The sequence below is a fragment of the Strigops habroptila genome, chromosome 5 (assembly GCF_004027225.2).
Source record: "Strigops habroptila isolate Jane chromosome 5, bStrHab1.2.pri, whole genome shotgun sequence".
NCBI classification, from domain to species: domain Eukaryota; kingdom Metazoa; phylum Chordata; class Aves; order Psittaciformes; family Psittacidae; genus Strigops; species Strigops habroptila.
The window spans coordinates 23,646,806-23,665,097 of record NC_044281.2 but is presented as its reverse complement, the minus strand read 5'-3'; the positions used below and the strand labels follow the sequence as shown (position 1 = coordinate 23,665,097).

At 35.2% G+C, this 18,292-nt stretch overlaps 1 protein-coding gene across 1 annotated transcript in view; it reads left to right on the top strand.

The window, feature by feature from the left end:
* Window positions 1-15,490, top strand: part of PSMD14 (proteasome 26S subunit, non-ATPase 14) — a 48,487-nt gene extending 32,997 nt beyond the window's left edge. The window contains exons 8-12 of the mRNA XM_030488869.1: window positions 5,442-5,549; window positions 8,970-9,044; window positions 11,380-11,505; window positions 12,837-12,899; window positions 15,054-15,490. Of these exons, the coding sequence (XP_030344729.1) occupies window positions 5,442-5,549; window positions 8,970-9,044; window positions 11,380-11,505; window positions 12,837-12,899; window positions 15,054-15,152 (471 nt within the window). The 3' untranslated portion in view covers window positions 15,153-15,490. The remainder of the gene's footprint in view (window positions 1-5,441; window positions 5,550-8,969; window positions 9,045-11,379; window positions 11,506-12,836; window positions 12,900-15,053) is intronic.
* The last annotated feature ends 2,802 nt before the right edge of the window (window positions 15,491-18,292 follow it).

Genomic DNA, 18,292 nt, shown 5'->3' with positions numbered 1-18,292 from the left:
GATAAATGTATTATACTGTAGTTCTCTCTCCTCCCAGTATGGATATTCAAGTTGTATTGCGGATTTGACCACAAGTAAGCAATTCTCTAAGGATGGAAAAGGAAAATGCACGTACTCCTAGGAATATATTTTCCGGATCTAAAATTGACATTTTATAAATAATTTCCATGTTGCAAACTTCAAACTCACAATCACAGCAATTCAGTGATATGCATTTGGCATGAGTCAGTTTCAGTTCTTAGTGCTTTTCATTGGAAATGGCATAAAAAGTAAGACTTCTTTGAATTTTTTATGTTGTGGGCTTACAGGGGACAGAAGATGTTCTTCACTTGTAGTTGTCTAACAGTGCATGACAGCATAAATAACGAAACGGTCATAAACCCAAGCTGCACTTCTCAGGTCACATGTTCCATTTCATTTTTAAAGAATCTAGAAACAAACTAAGCAGCTGATAACAGGTCAGTTGCAGGTGATAAAAGAGATTTTAGATGGGACATTACTTCTTTTGCCACACCTGGCATAACCACGTTATATCCTTCACAGAGTTGTCTTTAAGCAGTGATATGTTTGTTCATAAACATATGGCATAAACAATACATTGCTATTTGAATTCCAAGGGCACAATACATTTTTCAAGATAGTCACCATATGTCACAGATTCTTCACTGGAAAAAATATTGATGTTAGAAATGTTTTAAATTTAAACAAAAAAAGGCTGACATTTTTAACTGAAGTTTACCATTAAAACAAGTGGGTCTTGCACAACAGGACTGCTTCTTTCAACATTGTTTGTAGATTGGGTATTGGTGGCATTTAAGAATCAAGTGTGTAAAGTACTCTTGAAATTCTCTCCTTTTTTTTTTTTTTTTTTATTAGTACCCCACAAATTTATGAAAACTATTTTAGAAAACGTGTTAATATTTATATGGCATTCACATTCTCAGAAGCAGCTAAAATAAGTCTGGATACTAAGCATCCTAAATTTTAATCAAGCCATTATTTTTAATAACTATGTACAGACTATAAAAGGCCAGATTTTTATCTAGTTAGCAATTGAGGCATCCAGTGTTTGTCTGAGATTGTGAATAACTATGTATCATATTAATTAGAGCTATCCTCAAATTTATTAAGTACACTTCAGATAATTGTAAATTTTGTTTCTAAAAATATTTTCTGCAGGCTCTACTGTGGGTTGTTGACCCCAGGGAAATGCTTAAAAAATTGCCGTATAGTTATTGTCTTTTTAGATTATTATGCTTTTTGAAGCTAAGACAGATGTACAAAAAGATGCAGTTTTTATTTTGTATTGGCAGCTTCCAAATATTTAGTATCTATTTCCAAGAGCTGCAATTAGTAAAGCATCCATGGTACTGAAATCCACACATCCCACAAGCTAATTATATTTGCAAGGTCAGATTGAATACATATTTTCAGAAAAATAAAGGGTTATATAAATGTGTCTTCTACTTGGCTGTTATATCACAGTTTGTTGATCTGGAGTATAATGTGTACAATTCACAAATTTGTCTGATAACAGAAAGTGGTGTGTGATTGTGTTTATTTTACTAACCAGTATATTCACAGCAATCACTTCCAAATATCTCTCCAGTAAAGATGTGTTAATTACAAAACAGACAAGGTCTTCTATTATATTAAAGCTACTAACAAGAAGACAGCAGGAATCACACATGTAAATAGCATCATCAACCCCTATTTTAGTCCTCTGTTTTGATCTGTGAGTTGCGCATAGACCAAAGGTGCTATTAAAGACTCAGTATATGAAATAGGCAGCATTATATGAACAAAATTTATTCAACAAGAAAACAGACCTTTAACATGAATTTAACAAGCCTGAGAAATTATAAACTCTCATATGCTGCAGATTCATGCAGTGATAATAAACAAAAAAGGAAAGTAAGAGGTTTCCTTAAGCTAGCCAAACTGCTAATGGTTTTGTTATAAGCTGTCTGCTGTTGAAATGACCTCTGAAAAGTCTGAAGACACTTATACTAGGGAAAATTAAATGGTCAGAGTGGTGAAAGAGTTGCACTGTGGAAGTGAATTTGGAAAAGAAAATATCTACGTTCATATTTGGGGAAAATATCCCAATGGCATAGACTTTTGTTTAACTTTTTAATGTTTTTACAGAAAGAGAATTTAGCATGAAGCTTGGAACCTGTAGTTTTTACTAAAACAGCGCACGCTGCGTTAGGCAATTTAAGTGCAATGAAAGCTTAAAATTTTTGGATGAGAAATACTGACTTCAATAAGAATCTAAGTAACTGAGTGGGGGGTTGTCCGCTTTTAATTAGTCCTTGGGAGGTTCTTTGTTCAAAATACTGTGTCTAAAGTTTCCATCGTAGAATACGGGGTGACCATGTTGCTGTCATCTGATTGCATCATGCTGTACTTCAAAATGCACAAACATGGAGAGGAGACTTCAGCTTGTACACACCTCCAAGTGCTCACTGGGGCTTTTTTCTTGAATCTTACTGTGGCATAATTAACACCTACTTCACCCATTGCTCATTAGTACACTGGACATTAATGAGTCTATTTATTTTGATATAATCCTCTAAAGCAGGGACTGATCTGTGCTCACTGTGAAAAAAGCAATTGCATTTCATAAAAATGAATATGTAGGATTTATTGTTGTATTTATGTTTTTATTGCGTGTTAGCACTAAATTTAGTCTCCAGGTTGTTGAGCATGTTAGTTTCTTTAAGATGGTTGCTATAGTGATAGCAGCAAATTCCTTTAATCTTAGTGTAGTTAAAGTATTTGGTTACCATTGGTCGTCAGAGTGCGACTGAGATGAGAAATATAATGCACACACTTACTTTTTGTACCCCTCTGAGATTGTAGAAATTGCAATTTTATCAATTTTTAAAGCTTAATATTTGTGATTTTAATTTTTCATACCACTTTCTGTTAGATTGATATTTGTTCTACTTAGGAAATACTCGCATTTCATTCCTTTAGGAGGACAGATAGAATGAGCAGTCCTTTTCCACACATATAGTACCTGAAACATAGTAAAAATTACTTCTGGTCAGAACTAAGATGCTATAGTAATATTCAGTATCAGTCAGAAATATTTTAGCAGCTAGTTCTCATATTTTAATGTGAAATTTATCCAAACATAACCTTGAGAACACCAACTGAAATGTTTAATTTATTATCAAAACCAACTTTTTTTTTTGTTTGTTTGTTTTCTTTTCTCTTCTTTTTATTTTACATCACTCAAGTCCCAAAACAAATCCATGCTGGACAATGCCATTCACTCATGGATAAGCTCAACATTACCTAGTGAAGTTCTCTCAGTTAGACTCAAATCTAGAGGCATGACCATTAGTAAGATATAAAGCAGCTCCTTGTGATAATAGTACAGTGCCAAGTTCATGTTCCTTGCTCCTCAGGGTAAACTTTTACTTGCTTGGCTTTTTTTCCCTTTTTCTAGATAGTTTCTAGAGAACTTGTGGTGTGGAATTTTTTTGCTTTGCTTGACTTTTTAATTTATACTACCTGTTTGTTACAGTTGGGCATTTCCAGGTGTTCATAAATTAGAGCATTTGTTTAAAATGGGACACAGGCAGATACATAGAAAAGCTTGTCAGAAGTGGTTTTGAGATAAAGAAAAATCTACTAGCAATAAAAAAAAGGGAAAAAATACAATTACTTTGTATGTTACCACAAAAAATGTATAGATACATAGAAACTTTCAGGTTTTTTTGAGAATTGAGTTTTCTTCAAATGTAATTCTTTTTTGTAGCATTAGTATCAGGTGTCATGCTGTTGCTGCATGTTAAATCCGAATAGTGTTTTGGGCTTATTATTGTTCAGAAAAAAATATCACTGTTAACTCATTGTAATTGGGTCACAACCTAACATTTTTAATAAAGAAGATTTTTTGGTACATTTTCTACATGCAGTTTTAAGATGTGACATATGCAGATGGGTCTGGCCAATCAGCTGAGGGTCTAGGCAATAGCCCTTAGTGGCCCTGAGTCAACACAACTGAAATGGTTGAGTCCCAGAAGTAAATACAACAGGTGATAAGTTATTAGTCTTTTGCAATTTATGCTTGGATAATTTCTTTTGCTATAAACACTTGCCAATTAATGTTACTTCCACATGAATGACTTCAATATTTATATTGTAATCCTACCAAATTGCATATGTGTTTAGTTATATTTGTGTAAATGGAGAGGAAAATGCTAGAACAAAGTGGAGACTCTGTTGCTTTCTCTGCAGCCTTTCAGTGTCAGTGATTGTTTCTTTGTTCAACATAAAAGATTTCATCTGGATCTAATTCTTCAAAATACCAAACTAGCCATATAAATGCATCTGTTGGTGTCCAACCCATAGCATGGAGAGGAAGAGAATAATAATGATTGTAGAAAAGCTGTTAAAATGAGTTTTGAAGTATTTAGTTTAATGAACTGAAATAACTCTTTAAACATACGCAGACAAGGTACCTGCCAACTATGCTTGTCCTATTTCTGTGGGTGTATAAGGCTGTATATGCACTTGTCCAGTTGAAAGACTGGGCCCTAAACAAGAAAATTTATCTTGCAATTACAAATCTGTAATGGCAAGTACCCAGTAAGGGTGGGTTCGGGTGTATTGTTGGTATGTTCTCAGTTCTGTTTCATCTCACAGGTCTTGGATAGGGATATGGGGTTTATTGTATGGGACCATGAAATCCTATTTCCTAAGATTTTCATGGACAAATTCAGCACAGGACACAATAAAAAGCAGTGATGGTTTTACTTTATTTGCAAAGAAATAGCACTGAATACTACCTACCGTGTACCTTTAAATCATAAATGACCTTGGTTTTCTTTTACTCTATTTTTTACTCCTGAGCATGACACTGACAAGGACTTTTTAATCCATCAGACAGTTTATAGACTCTTTCGTAGTCACAAGAAGCAAAAAGCATCTGACTAGAAGGGAATACATGGGGCAAGTTCCTTGCTGGCTATAATTTTGTTGTCATTTCAAGTATTGTGGTAGTATAATTGATGTGACAGGACTGGGCTTTAGACTTGGTCCCTTAGCTTGTGCTCACTTTCAGTTTTAGTCTCTCTCTGTCATTCATTTTGGTTGGGTAAGATTTAGGTGACAAACATATGCATACCATTGAAGCTTAGAGTAAGCGTACATAAAAATTCCATGTTATATGATATCATGTATATAAAACTTACAGCTCTGTGGAAAAGGTAATAATTGGTGTCACCTTGTATTGTAATACAAGGTAGTGTACTGTGCTGATAGCATAGCCGGCAGGAGGCTCTTTTTTATTAATATTATAATTAAATGATTTTCTGGAGAAAGGCCAAAACCAGATGAGAGTTGATTGTGCCTTGTCCACTGTTGCTTGGCACTATTAGTTGCATTTTCTAAAAAGAATTGACTTGACATCTTGTTTTTTACAGGTTGTTATTGATGCCTTCAGATTGATCAATGCTAATATGATGGTCTTGGGACATGAACCAAGACAAACAACTTCAAATCTGGGTCACTTAAACAAGCCATCTATCCAGGTAAACCTAGTGTTGATAGTCCTGTAAATTGCAAGATTAATTCCACAGTTTTGGGGAAAGGTACCTAAAACCAGTAAGCTACAAATTGTTTATTGTTGTCTCTCTAGCATTTTTCTGCATGCATTTATAATTTATGTGATTCATCAATGGAGTTATATATGTGAAAGGTTTAAAATTGAGCCCTAAATTAGCTACCCAAGTGTGAACGTATGTGTAAGTGTATACAGCAAAGGTTAAAGTACAAATTTATGGAAATGCAAACTTTTAGAAGTGACAATTGATGTCATACCATGTGATGCAAGATAGGTACTGTTTCCAGTGCTGCAATTAAAAATTGCTACTTGTTAATGTCTCTGCTTTCCTAAAGGTAAATTGATCTGAAGCGAATTACAGAAGAAGTTCCCTCATCATTAGTAATCTTGTCTTTGTACTGTATGCTTATACTTGTTCTTGCTTAATATGTAATCTGGATTTAGCCTTGTATTGTGTCTTAAATAATTAATGTCTGATTTTAACATAATGCAGTAATTTGCTGAAAAAACGGTGGAGTAGGAGATTCATTGGATAAATAGGATGTTTGATGAGCTTCAACTGTAATGTTTCTTTTGAGTAGGCTGTCTTGCATTTCTTTGCAAGCATTTGTGAAACTTAAATATTCAAAGTTTGTTTTCTGAAGTTGACTTTCACTAGTAAGGCAAAAATGTTGGTCTTCAACAAAGGAAATCTTTACTTTGAGAAATAGCTTCTGTCCTGTAATAGGTATCCTCTGGAATGATTAATGCTTTTATCTGTGTCATTCTTCTGCCTCAATGTTGGTGGGGGTTTTTTTTTCCTGTTTTCTCTTCAGAAAACTTTGTTCCCATACTAAAATGCATGTGTCCTTGAAACCGTGAAGCCCAATTGCTGCTCTTTTGATCCATTACTTGAACAATAAAAGTAATATTTCTTACATAAGTATCTAAGAAAAAGACCCTACACTAGTCATAGTAGAACTGAAATGAGGGCTAAATTTCTGCTGTAATAGTTATCCTTTGAGAGTTACTAAATCACCATACCCCTGTCTTACAAAAGATCAATTGTTTTTATTACTGATGCATTGAAACCTTTTACTATTTATAAAAACGCTAGCCAAAATAATTGGATAATTAAAGAGTGTCTGCTTCAGGAGGTGGTTGTGTTTTACTTTTGATTTTTGAATCTGTAAAAACTGCAAACTATATTGAGTATGAAATAAGCAGCTAATACTCTTGATTTGGTATAGGCAAGCCCATGCTTGCATGTTTCAGGGCTTTTCTAACTGGGCTTTTCTGGACTGTGTGTAATGATCTGCCTTGTAAACCCCTGTAGCATTGTTTTAACTTCATTATTTTAAGATCACTGTCACTATATTTTGGCCATGGGAGCTTTAGGTTTCTGTTGTTAGAGTGGGTATTTTTTGTTTGTGTGGGGTTTTTTGTAATTTGGCAGTGTTAAGCTTAAAAATCATAGTTTAAAATGATACTCTTTTCTTAAAACTGCAAGGGCTCTTACAGTTTTGTTTTGCTTTTATTCTAAGGTCATGAATAAAATTCTGATCCAGGTAGGGTCAGCAGCAAACTTACTATTGATTTTAGCTGGGCTAGAAGCAGGGATTTTAAGACATTACTTAAAATCTCAGGAATAAGAATAGTACATGGTTTGACTTCATGCCTCTCTTTTTTTTTTTTTTTTTTTTTTTTTTTTTTTTTTTGGTTGGTTTGGTTTTGGTTTTTTTGTGGGTTTTTCTTTTCTCGTGTTCCCTTATCAACATTTTTTTTGCTTGCTCTTCATGCATGTGATTCGAAAGGCTTGTTGGAATGATGGTTTTCATTTGAAAAAAACACATGAAGAACAAGCTTTGCTTTAAAGTGTTTTGTGGGCTTTCATTTAACCTGTTGCAGTGGCTAAACTACAACTACTCTTCAGGTTTGAAGTGGAGTAGTTGTTTACCTTTTGCATTTGTCCACTCTTCTAAGGAGTGGTTTCAGAAGGCAAGAGGAAAGAGAGAGGATAGTTGGGGAAGACAAAGATGTTTGTCAAATTTTAGGAATTGTAGAAAACTCCCTAAATATCTACAACTGAATTTAAACACAAACCGCAAAACCTGGTATACAATCATTTTGAGTGGGATAAGAAAATGGCAGTGGAACTACTTACTGCTAATAGTTTCAACCATAAATTACTTTATTGATGATAAACTCTGTATTTTACAATTTTAATTACAGTAAGTGGCTCAAGTAATGGTAATCTGGAACTGCTGGTTCTCATAAATGTAACCCTTAAAGTTACCCTTAAGTAGCTTTGTATCTTTGTATATGTGTCTGCAAAAAAAAATCTGTTTAAAATGTATGTATGAGAACATTTTCAGCTTTCATACATATGATTTTGGAATGCTGAAATATAAAGCTGCATAAGATGCAAATACACTTTCATTCTGTATAGCTCTAAAGAATATATTGAAACATAAATAGGTACAATGATTTAAATATAAGCAATATTTATCACTAATTCTGCATATTTGATGTATGATTTATCATATCGCATTTCTAAATGTATACATCATGTGCAAAATTTTATATGAAAAATAAACAATTTTAAATGTGATGAGGATTTATTATAGAATTTTCTTAACCTGGTACATCCCCCAAATATTAATCCAACTCACCCTTAAGTCATACGTGTTAATAATAAATTATGTAATGCACATGAGCAAAATAGAAGATGCGCATGTAGGTGCCACTTAACCTAATCTCAATCAATCAGATTGTGATGTACAAGTTTAAGAGTTTAAGGCCAAATTTGCAAAGGGCATAATTTTTTTTTTTTGTTTTTTATTTTTTATTTATTGAAAGTTCAAAAATAAAATTAGCTTTAATATGCAAGGTTAATTTGATGCACATAGTCTAACCAATACCTGACATGTTTAATCACCATTTCAGGTACACTTTGTATTGTACCTTAGAGAATGAAGTTGGGAATATTGGCAGTGGTTGTAAATAGCTAGCCAACATTCCTTTGTTTGTGAAAGAAAGAGCCTTATTTTAATAGAAGTGATAACCAAATTTATTGAGAGAGGAAGGATTTGGGAGAAATATGTTTGTGCATATGTATCGGTCAAATGTTTGCAGGCAGTTACCACTTTTTCCTATGATAGTTGTTACTGTGTGAAAAAATATGTGGTTTAGAAATAGAAAGTATAACTGTCAGTTAACAAATACTGAAAGAGAAATAGGAACAGGTATATTTACTTAATACCTACTTATAGTCTCTTTGTATTTATTTCTTTGTGGGTTTTATTTAAGTGATATTTGAAGATGGCTGTATTTAAATTAACACTTTCCTTCTAATATTTCATTTCAGTGGTGGGTAATTTTTGTGTAAACTTTCCCCTGAATTTTACAGGCGCTAATTCATGGACTAAACAGACATTACTATTCCATCACCATCAACTACAGGAAGAATGAACTAGAACAGAAGGTAATTGTTTTAGCTTTTATTCAGAGGACAAAGAACACTATGCATACTATATATTTAAGATTTGTGGCAAAATTCAGATTTCAGCTGCTGATGCTTTTCAGTAGGTGTTTTAACTGCTGGAGTAGATGTCTTCTCTTCCAAAAGCGCATGTGTAGTCTTCATGATGAAACCTTCCAAAACCACATTCTAAACTTTCATATAAATAGTGTGACAACATTTTTGTCCCCATGTTTTGTGGAAGGTTCTCATGCTGTTCTCTGCACGTAACAGGCTTGTGCAAAGTTTCAAGCTGAAAGACATACTAGCTGCCTTAGGTTTTCACAGGCTGGAATTCCTGAAGCTAGAAGACCATATTTTACAAAATGAAACTATAACCAAGGAATCTCAGGTTTTAATTGGCTATAATCACTTCAACAGAAGGTGCTTCCAGTTGGTATGAATGGAGCTCCCTAAGATTTCACCGGGCATCAGGAAGTAGTGATGCCCTGCGTTTACAGAAAAAATACTGTGCAGTTACTGACAGCAAATAGTGTCAGTTACTTTTGTATCAAACGTTCTCAGTTACAAGTAAAATCTAGGTTGACAGTGTCAAGCAGGAAAGCAAACAGAAAAAAGTTTACTTATCTATGGAAGTTAATTCTTGAAAAGCCAGATTCTGTCCTCGATTATGCCTGTGTATGTTCATGGCCTTTTAAGGGCAATAAACTGATCTCAGAGTTGGAGTTTATGATGAAATAGTCAGAATAGTTTTCTTAGTTTGACTTTTAGCGGGCTAGCAGTAAGAAGAAAATCCAATTTTGAATAATGAAGGAGTATCCATGCAAGTCGGGAAGTTTAAAAGAATTTGTGAAATGCATAACCCTTTTTATGGACAGTATCAGAATTGCAAGACCTTACAGTTACTGAAAAGAGTAACTGATTCAACAAAACTAGCTCTCTCAGGAAACGCCAGTGAAGCTTGCAGAGGTTACTGTTTCTGTTCAAATGCAACAGTGTGGCCAATCCAGTCTTTCTGAAGTTCCAATTGTGTATTTTCTTTAATGGCTTTACATATATAAGTTATTACCTTTGCAAGTAGGAGAATAATCTTAACCGAGTTAGGGAAACTTTAATGTGTGAGGCGGCAACTATCTCCACACATCTTTCATAAGGCAGGTTCATATATATCTCAAAACCCCCTCAGGGTAGTGGTGATCTGTTAGCTCCATCTGTAGTAAGAGTACATGCTTCATGTATTAGATGAGGAGCCCATCACACCAAACCATAATTATAAAACCCAGATAGCCTAGCTAAACTGTCCATATGCAGTTTGCCTACAACTCCTTCTGTCAGTAACTAAGATCTTGCTAATACAAATTATGACACGAACTTTCAACTCGGTTCATATGTTCCAAAGCCAGGTTTCTTTGGGAACTGTGCATAGGATGTAACAGGCACTTTTATTCAGGTGGTAGCAATTACAGGGTTTATGGGCTCTCAAAGATGTCTATAGTAAATGTTTGCAGATTGAAGGAAAGCTGAAACTGTTTGCTGAAAGGGTCCTCCCTACAGTCCTCAAGTGTGCAGAAGAGCCACAAAATATGCTTTCTCTATTAATGAAAATCAGGAAATTGCCTTTGTAGCTATTCCTTCACTCTTTAAAGAATAACATCAGAGTGTCAAGTAAAACATTTCAGATATTTCTGATAGTCCCCACATTTATCACCATCAAAACTCTGCATCACTTTATCATGTTGTTTTTAGGGCTGTTTACTTTGTATGAGGACAAACACATGCAAGTCATGCTTTGGTTGCTTTTGAAGTTCACTTCATCACAACTGTGGCAGCTGCTTGCATATAGTTCAGGACAATCAGTGAAGCCTAAATAACTACTTAATGCATTTAATCCAAGCATTAAAATATTTTCTAACGTTGTCAGAGGCCAGCAGCTTCAAGCATTCCTTACTTGGCAGCTAAAACCTTTCTGTTAGCTCTCCTACAATGCAATTGTGCATTCTCAACTTCAGAAAAAAAAAAAAAGAAAAAAAAAAAAGAAAAAAAAAAAAAACCAACCCAGAAGAACAACCTGAGTATTCCTGTCCAAGATAATGTGGCCCTGGTTTCCATGCCTCATTTTCATATTTAGGGTTCAAGAAGTTTGATCTTTAAAAACTTACTGCAAAATCTATCGTCTGCTTTAGCAGAATAGTTAATAACTGTATTTCCTGTGTTTAAACATTGTAAGATGAATGATGTTTATTATTCCTACTATTATGAATTGTTCCTCTGTCCAAGATGTTCATAGTATTATGAATGTATTTTACAATGAATGCTCTAAAGAGGTTTTGTTTTGCAGATGTTGCTAAATTTGCATAAGAAGAGTTGGATGGAAGGTTTGACACTTCAGGACTACAGTGAACATTGCAAACTCAATGAAACAGTAGTGAAGGAGATGTTAGAATTAGCTAAGAATTATAACAAGGTATTCATATCCCATAATGAAAATATAACTGTAGCTGTGTTTATGAAGTGAAGAAATTCATTACTTAATTTCAGAAGTAAGGAGTTGATTATCACAAGCTTTGTTCAAAATGACTTGTGAGAGGACTAGACTATAAGAATAAAACAATTGTGGCAGGAACTCTCTTGGACCTTGATAGGGTTTTGATTTTTATAATCTGTTTTCAGCAAAGAGTTTCTTGGGATTTGGTTAATTTAGGCACAAGCATGGCTTTAATGGCCTTGTAGAGACTGTGTTTCTTATTAAGCAACTATGTATAGTTTCTATGTGAAATTGCCTATTAGCTCTTCAGCCTTTGCCATCTGAGACTTTTTGCCCTGAACTAGCAAAACATTTAATTACATGTTTTGCTTTGAAATGTAAGTCATTACATCAGTTTTGTATTTTTACTTAGTGAAGAGAATACGAGATCACTGTAGATCAAAATAAACGGTTGGTTGTATTCTTCATTCCCTCAGTCAAGGACTACTTGACCAGTATAGCAGAATAAAGGTTATTTATCTGTATCATTTCAGTACGTAGATACTAAGTATTTAGAACACATTCTAGAGCTCAATTCAAAGTTCTTGTTAGACAACAAAATTATTATTGGTGTTGTAAGAAAGAGGAATCAGAGTTATCTGTACTGTTTTAATACTGGCACTTACATTTAGAAATATTTTTAATAAATACTAGGTCTCACCAAACAGTCTGAGTAGTAAGTCTGTGCTTTTTTTTTTTAGTTTCCTAAAGGTTCTAAAAACCAAAATTCAATATTACATTTACTAGATAAGTTATTGGATTTACTTTATAAAGACACTGTGTTTGAAGGCAATAGAACATTATAAAAATTTATTAAAATAAGTGACTTTAAACAGTATAAGGATTTATTGAGATCAAATCTCCAGCAGGTGAAACAATGTAGATAATGTTATTTGGGTTCTGCTTTTCTAGTTTATCTTCAACTATCTTTAACTATTGATACTGCTCATTTAAGATTTTAGCTTAAAAACAGGTTTGTGAATATCTGACAATAAAACCATTCATGAGTATTTGCCTTGATCTTTTGCACTAACACTTAGTAATTAAAACCACGTCTGCTGAAAAGCTGAAGTACCTTTCCTTTTGACTTTCTGAAATGTGTTGTCGTTTGATTTTTTTTTTCTTTTTCCTTTTTTTTTCCTTCTTCTTTTTTCTTTTTTCCTTTTTTTTTTTTTTTTTTTTTTAAGAGAACTATATTTTGAGAATCTTGTGGCTTGGGGAAAAAGTAAATGAAATCTGAAACACTGACCTTTTCTGTGTTTCTTTCACAGGCTGTTGAAGAAGAAGATAAGATGACACCTGAACAGCTGGCAATAAAAAATGTTGGCAAGCAGGTGAGGTGTGATGAATTAGAGTGAGGTGGAATGATATGCTTCGTTCATTCTAAATATTAATTTTTTTACATGTGCGTAGGTGATTTTAGTTCTATGTGCAAGATATTCGCAATGCTCCAAATAATTTCTTTTTGTCGAAGACTGTTGTATAAGGAACAAGGCTTTTGACAGAATATTGTCAGAATATCTGCAAGTTATGTTCTACATGTGCTTGTATTACATGCTGAGGAGCAGTGTTGAAATTTGATAGTTTTTCTTTTTGCCCCCCCCCCCCCCCCCCCCTTCTTTCCAAGAAGAGGCATAAAGATATCCAAGTCTCTCTCAGAGAGGCCAAAGGTGTGGAAACTTAAAAAATAGTAAGTGTTGTTTATGCGTTCTGATGGCTAAAGAGCCAGCTCATCACTATCTTTAGTTCATGGACGCGCTGTCAGTGTTTAGCTCCAATACGCGTGTATGCAAGTAAGCTGCATTTCTTTGTATTGCTATTGAAGGAAAAACATTTAAGGCCATAGCTGGAACTGAAAACACCCACTCAATTCATTCTATCCTTTTGCAATGTTTGGGATATAATGTCCTTGTAGAAAACTTGACAGAAAACTATTTCTCCATTTGTTTTGAACATAAAGGTTGAGGAAATGTGCTTTGGTGGGCAAGAACAGAGCAAAACAAGTTTGTAAGAGGTGTTCAAATTCCAGAAGGGCAATGGAAACAAGAAATAGCTTTAAAAATATGCAATGTGTCCTTAAAGAACCAGTATTTATTGTATTGCTAGTAGCAGTAGAAGAATTTAAAGGATTCTGGATTGCTCTTATGTGTCAGCTTCTAGCAGCAATGTCATAACACATCTGCACTATTATGCAGTCACTTGTGTATTTCTGTATCATTCAGAACAATGGAGTTTATGCCCACCTACACATACATAAATATATGTATAAAATAAAACATTTAAGAGGGATTGTATTTTAAGGGTTATGATGTCACCTCAAACAGAAGTTGAGCTCCACTTTAAATCATTATGCAGAGGTGAAATAAAAAATTTCATATGGTTCTTTAAAAATAATTTTGTTTTTCCTGATAAAATTATTAAGTCTTTAGATTACAAAATAGTTCAGTTAAGTAATTCCATTTGGGTTTTTTATGCAACTTGTATAAAAAGCTTTGCAAACAGACAGCAGCTCACAATAGAGATACTATGTTATTAGGCTGCATAATTTGCTAGGAACATAGAGAATATTGAAGAACTGTATGATCTTTGAAAACAAGTTATTTAGGAAGGACAGCTTACACAGATTTTTCTAGTGCACTTTTATGTGAATTTAAATGGGTTCCTTAGATTTTGACAATAATTCTTTTTTTAAAACTTCAAATTCCAACGATTGTCTTCCATATTTTAATTTTTATACACACAAGAATGCTACAGTAATAATTCAATAAAGTTTAAAGATGTGGGGTTTAATGCGCCTGATAATTTTGCAGTATTTGGAGATTAATTTCTTAATCTCAATTCCAAAACTGAAGAAGTGCATGAGCATAGTTTTTGACCAGAAATAATCTCATTGTTCTATGCAGATGCCCACAAATGCCCACATCAATTGAGTAATAGTGTGTGGGGATGTATATTTTCATAACACTGCTCAGGCTTAACATTCAGTTTTTAAGAACATTTGAACATAGCATAGTGCTTTTTTTTTTAATAATTTTTATGAGTATAAATATGCTCACTTACTTGCAGTCAACTATTCAAAGACTGTGTTAGATCATGCTAGAGTCTTACAGGATTAGAACACACATTTGTACAATGATCTCAAAACAAATTGCAATGTTCCAGAACTAAGATTAAAATATTGGCCTTAGTGAGATGTATAGTAAATTCTACATATTGTGTGTCATCCTAAAAAATCACAGCTGTCATGGTTACTCTTCAGATGCTGGGTAGGAATTTACTTCCTAAACCTATTCTCAACTTACTATGGACTAATAAAACCTTACTCATGGAAATTCAGTTATTTGCTAGGTCTTGTTTGAATGGAACATTTAGGAGCTTTACTGGCCTGTGTTCCTTAACTCGCAGTCATCTTAAATAGACCTGAAGTAAATGAAGTCCTTCAGAGATGTCTTTCAGTCATTTCTCTCATGGCATCCTTTGTATTTCAGGACCCCAAACGTCATTTAGAAGAGCACGTGGATGTGCTGATGACCTCAAACATTGTCCAGTGTTTAGCTGCTATGTTGGATACAGTTGTATTTAAATAACTGATTTACTGTTTGTGATGCTTTCTGTGTATATTTGTTTATTGTTTCTAATACTCACAAAACGGAGACTATTGAGGCTATATTTGATGGAACAGAGACATCTGACTTCATTTGCAATGTAAGTGCAGCACTATAACACCTTTCAGTCTCTAATTGTGCAGTTGCTTCAGTTTCTTCGATTTCTTTATGCCAGGGTCTTTACAGATTCCAAAGTATTCAAGAACACAATGTGGGCAAAAATGTATTACATTTTCATTTAATATTTGGGGGAAAAATCAGTAGTACATATATATTTTGATTGTTGCGACATAATAAAAATACATTTACAAACCTGTCTTCAAGTTCTGGAAGGTCTTTTTTTGAAGAAAGGACGGTGGGAATTAACAATGTAGGAGAAATGTCGGTAAAGGTTTATTTCTACCCACTGTAAAACTACTGAGATATGAATTGCTAGGACAGCAAAAATACTCTAATGAAATTTGGTTCCCATTGATTGCCAGATACGCACATTGAGATTAAAAAAAATCATAAAATCAAAATTGTCATAGCGCTGAATTCTGAGGATGTACAAAACCCAAAATGCTGAAAATTCCCCTGCCAGCTCCCTTTCAATATTATTCAAACCCTCATATTCGCAGAAGACAATTGACCTTAAGAAAATTAATTCAGTTATGCTGATAACTGAATCACACAACTTTCACAAACGGTGTCATAAATAGCAGTATTCTGAGAATAAACATTAAAGTGATAGAAGCTGTTCTAGATTATATGAACCCTCCCTCCTGTGAAAGAGAACGTACACAAGATGTCCATATATGAAAATATATGGAAAGAGTCCCAACTGGAACACAACATTTAAAACCATTTCCACTGACTAGAGGGAAAACTTGCAAGAAGGCATGTGGGTTGGCTACTTCATTTTAAGCAGGCAAAGCCAAAAACCTGGGTTTGGGAGTGATTTTTGAATTTTGGGCAGGGACCTGGTTGGGGTTTTTTGTTTAAGTATTGGGTGGTACTGAGGTTGATTTGGTTGTTTTGTCTGGGCAGAAGTGTTCTCTTTCTGTGTCACAATATTTTGTTCACTGGTTTGTTGGGGTTTTTTTAAATAAATGGCAACAATTGCGGCAGGCAAATATTTTAAAACTAGATACATCTTTTGGTGTTGAAGTTTGTTTTTTTTTTTCCAATTTGTTCGACTTCCTACTTGCATAGTAAAGAAATAACCCATACAATTGTCTTATTTTCCATTTTGTGCCCAGTAATTTTCTATTTACTTATTCGTTCCCATTGGAAGGTTTTTCTTTTGTTTGGAATTTCTTATTTAGGCCTTTTAATTTACTATTTTGGAATAACACTCTCTCAAAGTATATTTAGCATGCACTAACTTCAGAGGGGAACATGCAGATTTTTGCAGCTGCCCTCCTTATGGCCTTCCCTCTGCCCCCACAGTAGGCAGTAGAATATCAGGCTGGGAAAATGGAGACAAACCAAACCACATTTGCCAGCATACAGTCAAATGGAAGCGCTTTCTGGCGATGCACACTGAAAACCTGCCTATCGTCGAGGACGCTGTATTTGGGCCTCGCCGTTGTCCAATGTGTGCACCCCACGGTGAGATGGGGCAGGAGCTGATGGGGGGACATGACCTGGGCTCGTCTGCCTGCGGGGCTCTGCGTCCCCGCCGGTTTCTACTCCCACACGCACGTGTAGCACCACGAGGGAGATGCAGTTTGGCAGGTCGTGGGTAACATGGCACTGCAGAACAGGAGCAGAGCTATCGCAGTGCTGCAGTGTGTACATGCCTGAAAGGCCGGTGTAAGCAGGGAGACAAACAGCCAGTCTTGCATATTCTAAATTAATTTTGACAACTGTACGTCTTGCAGAGGGTAGCTGAAAGGAGGGTGTTGGAGAATGAGCTTATGCTGTGGTACCCTGCTTTTGATCCACTCCTCAGTTTGACTTGGAGGCACAATTTTCCATTTACTAAGATGTTTCATGAATAATCAAAAGGCTGGTTTTTTTGGGGCATTTCTTCTCATTTTTGTCCAGTGCTTTGAGAGTGACACAGAGGATTTGGAAGAATGTGTGCATGCAGTAACCTGAAACGCAGCAGTCCATATACCATCTTGGAGGAAGAAAGAGGTTTTCAAGCAGCCACCTTCTGAGCCTCCAGCCACAACGGAGCAGACCTTCATTAGCAGCTTGACCCCTTGTCACCTGTCAGCACGAAGGACAGGCGTATTGTATTAGCAAACCTCTCTCCCTCTTTCTATGACGATTCTATAACACCACCTGCCACGGCATTTCCCCCTATTATACCAGTTTAGGAGTTGTGCATTGAAGATTTTTGGCATATATTAGCACTTCCATGTGATTGGCAGTATACCACTGAATTCATTGCAGCTCTGCATCTATATGGGTGTAGCTCTGAAATTCAGGGCAGCGTTTCCCAGGGTTTATCTGTGTTTCGACCCATCTCCTGCCTATTTAAGTCCATTACCTTTCTGTATGTTTCAAGCAGGGAAAGGGGAGGGTGAGCACACTGGTGAAACAAGTGCTAGAGCCACCAGTTAGAACTGATACTAATAAAGCTATTTTCTGAGCACTGAAAGGAGAATGTGTAGCATGGAAAGTTGCATGTGCTGTACCACCCAACTGCGAGTAAAACGGTGAACTGCTTGCTTTTTGCCTCATAAATTGTTTTATTAGAATAATTTTCTTAGTGTATGTATGCTGGCTTCTGTGAAACACCAGATAACCAAACTAGCTCACGGTTAAGCAATGGAAAAATAAATGGCTGTGGGCTTTCAGAGTGTTGAAATACATGTTATGACAAGTCATCCTGGTTCTGGTCTTCTCTGGATTTGAGTTTGCAAAGTTTCAGCCTGGCTTCAGATGATCATACACTGGTCTTGGGTTTGTTATGCAATGGTCCAGGCTGTGTTATTGATGGAATTTGAAGCTGGCTGCTGATGTCATATGGAAAGAGATGTGGTCTGTAAAATACCTGAAGTCCAAACAGCTAAGGGGAAAATACCAGGAAAAATGGAACGGGAGAGCTCCTCCCCGGGCAAAAAAACGGGGCTTTTAAGAAGTCACAAGCGTGCCTAGAATGGAAACTGGGACTGGTGCGTGGCAGA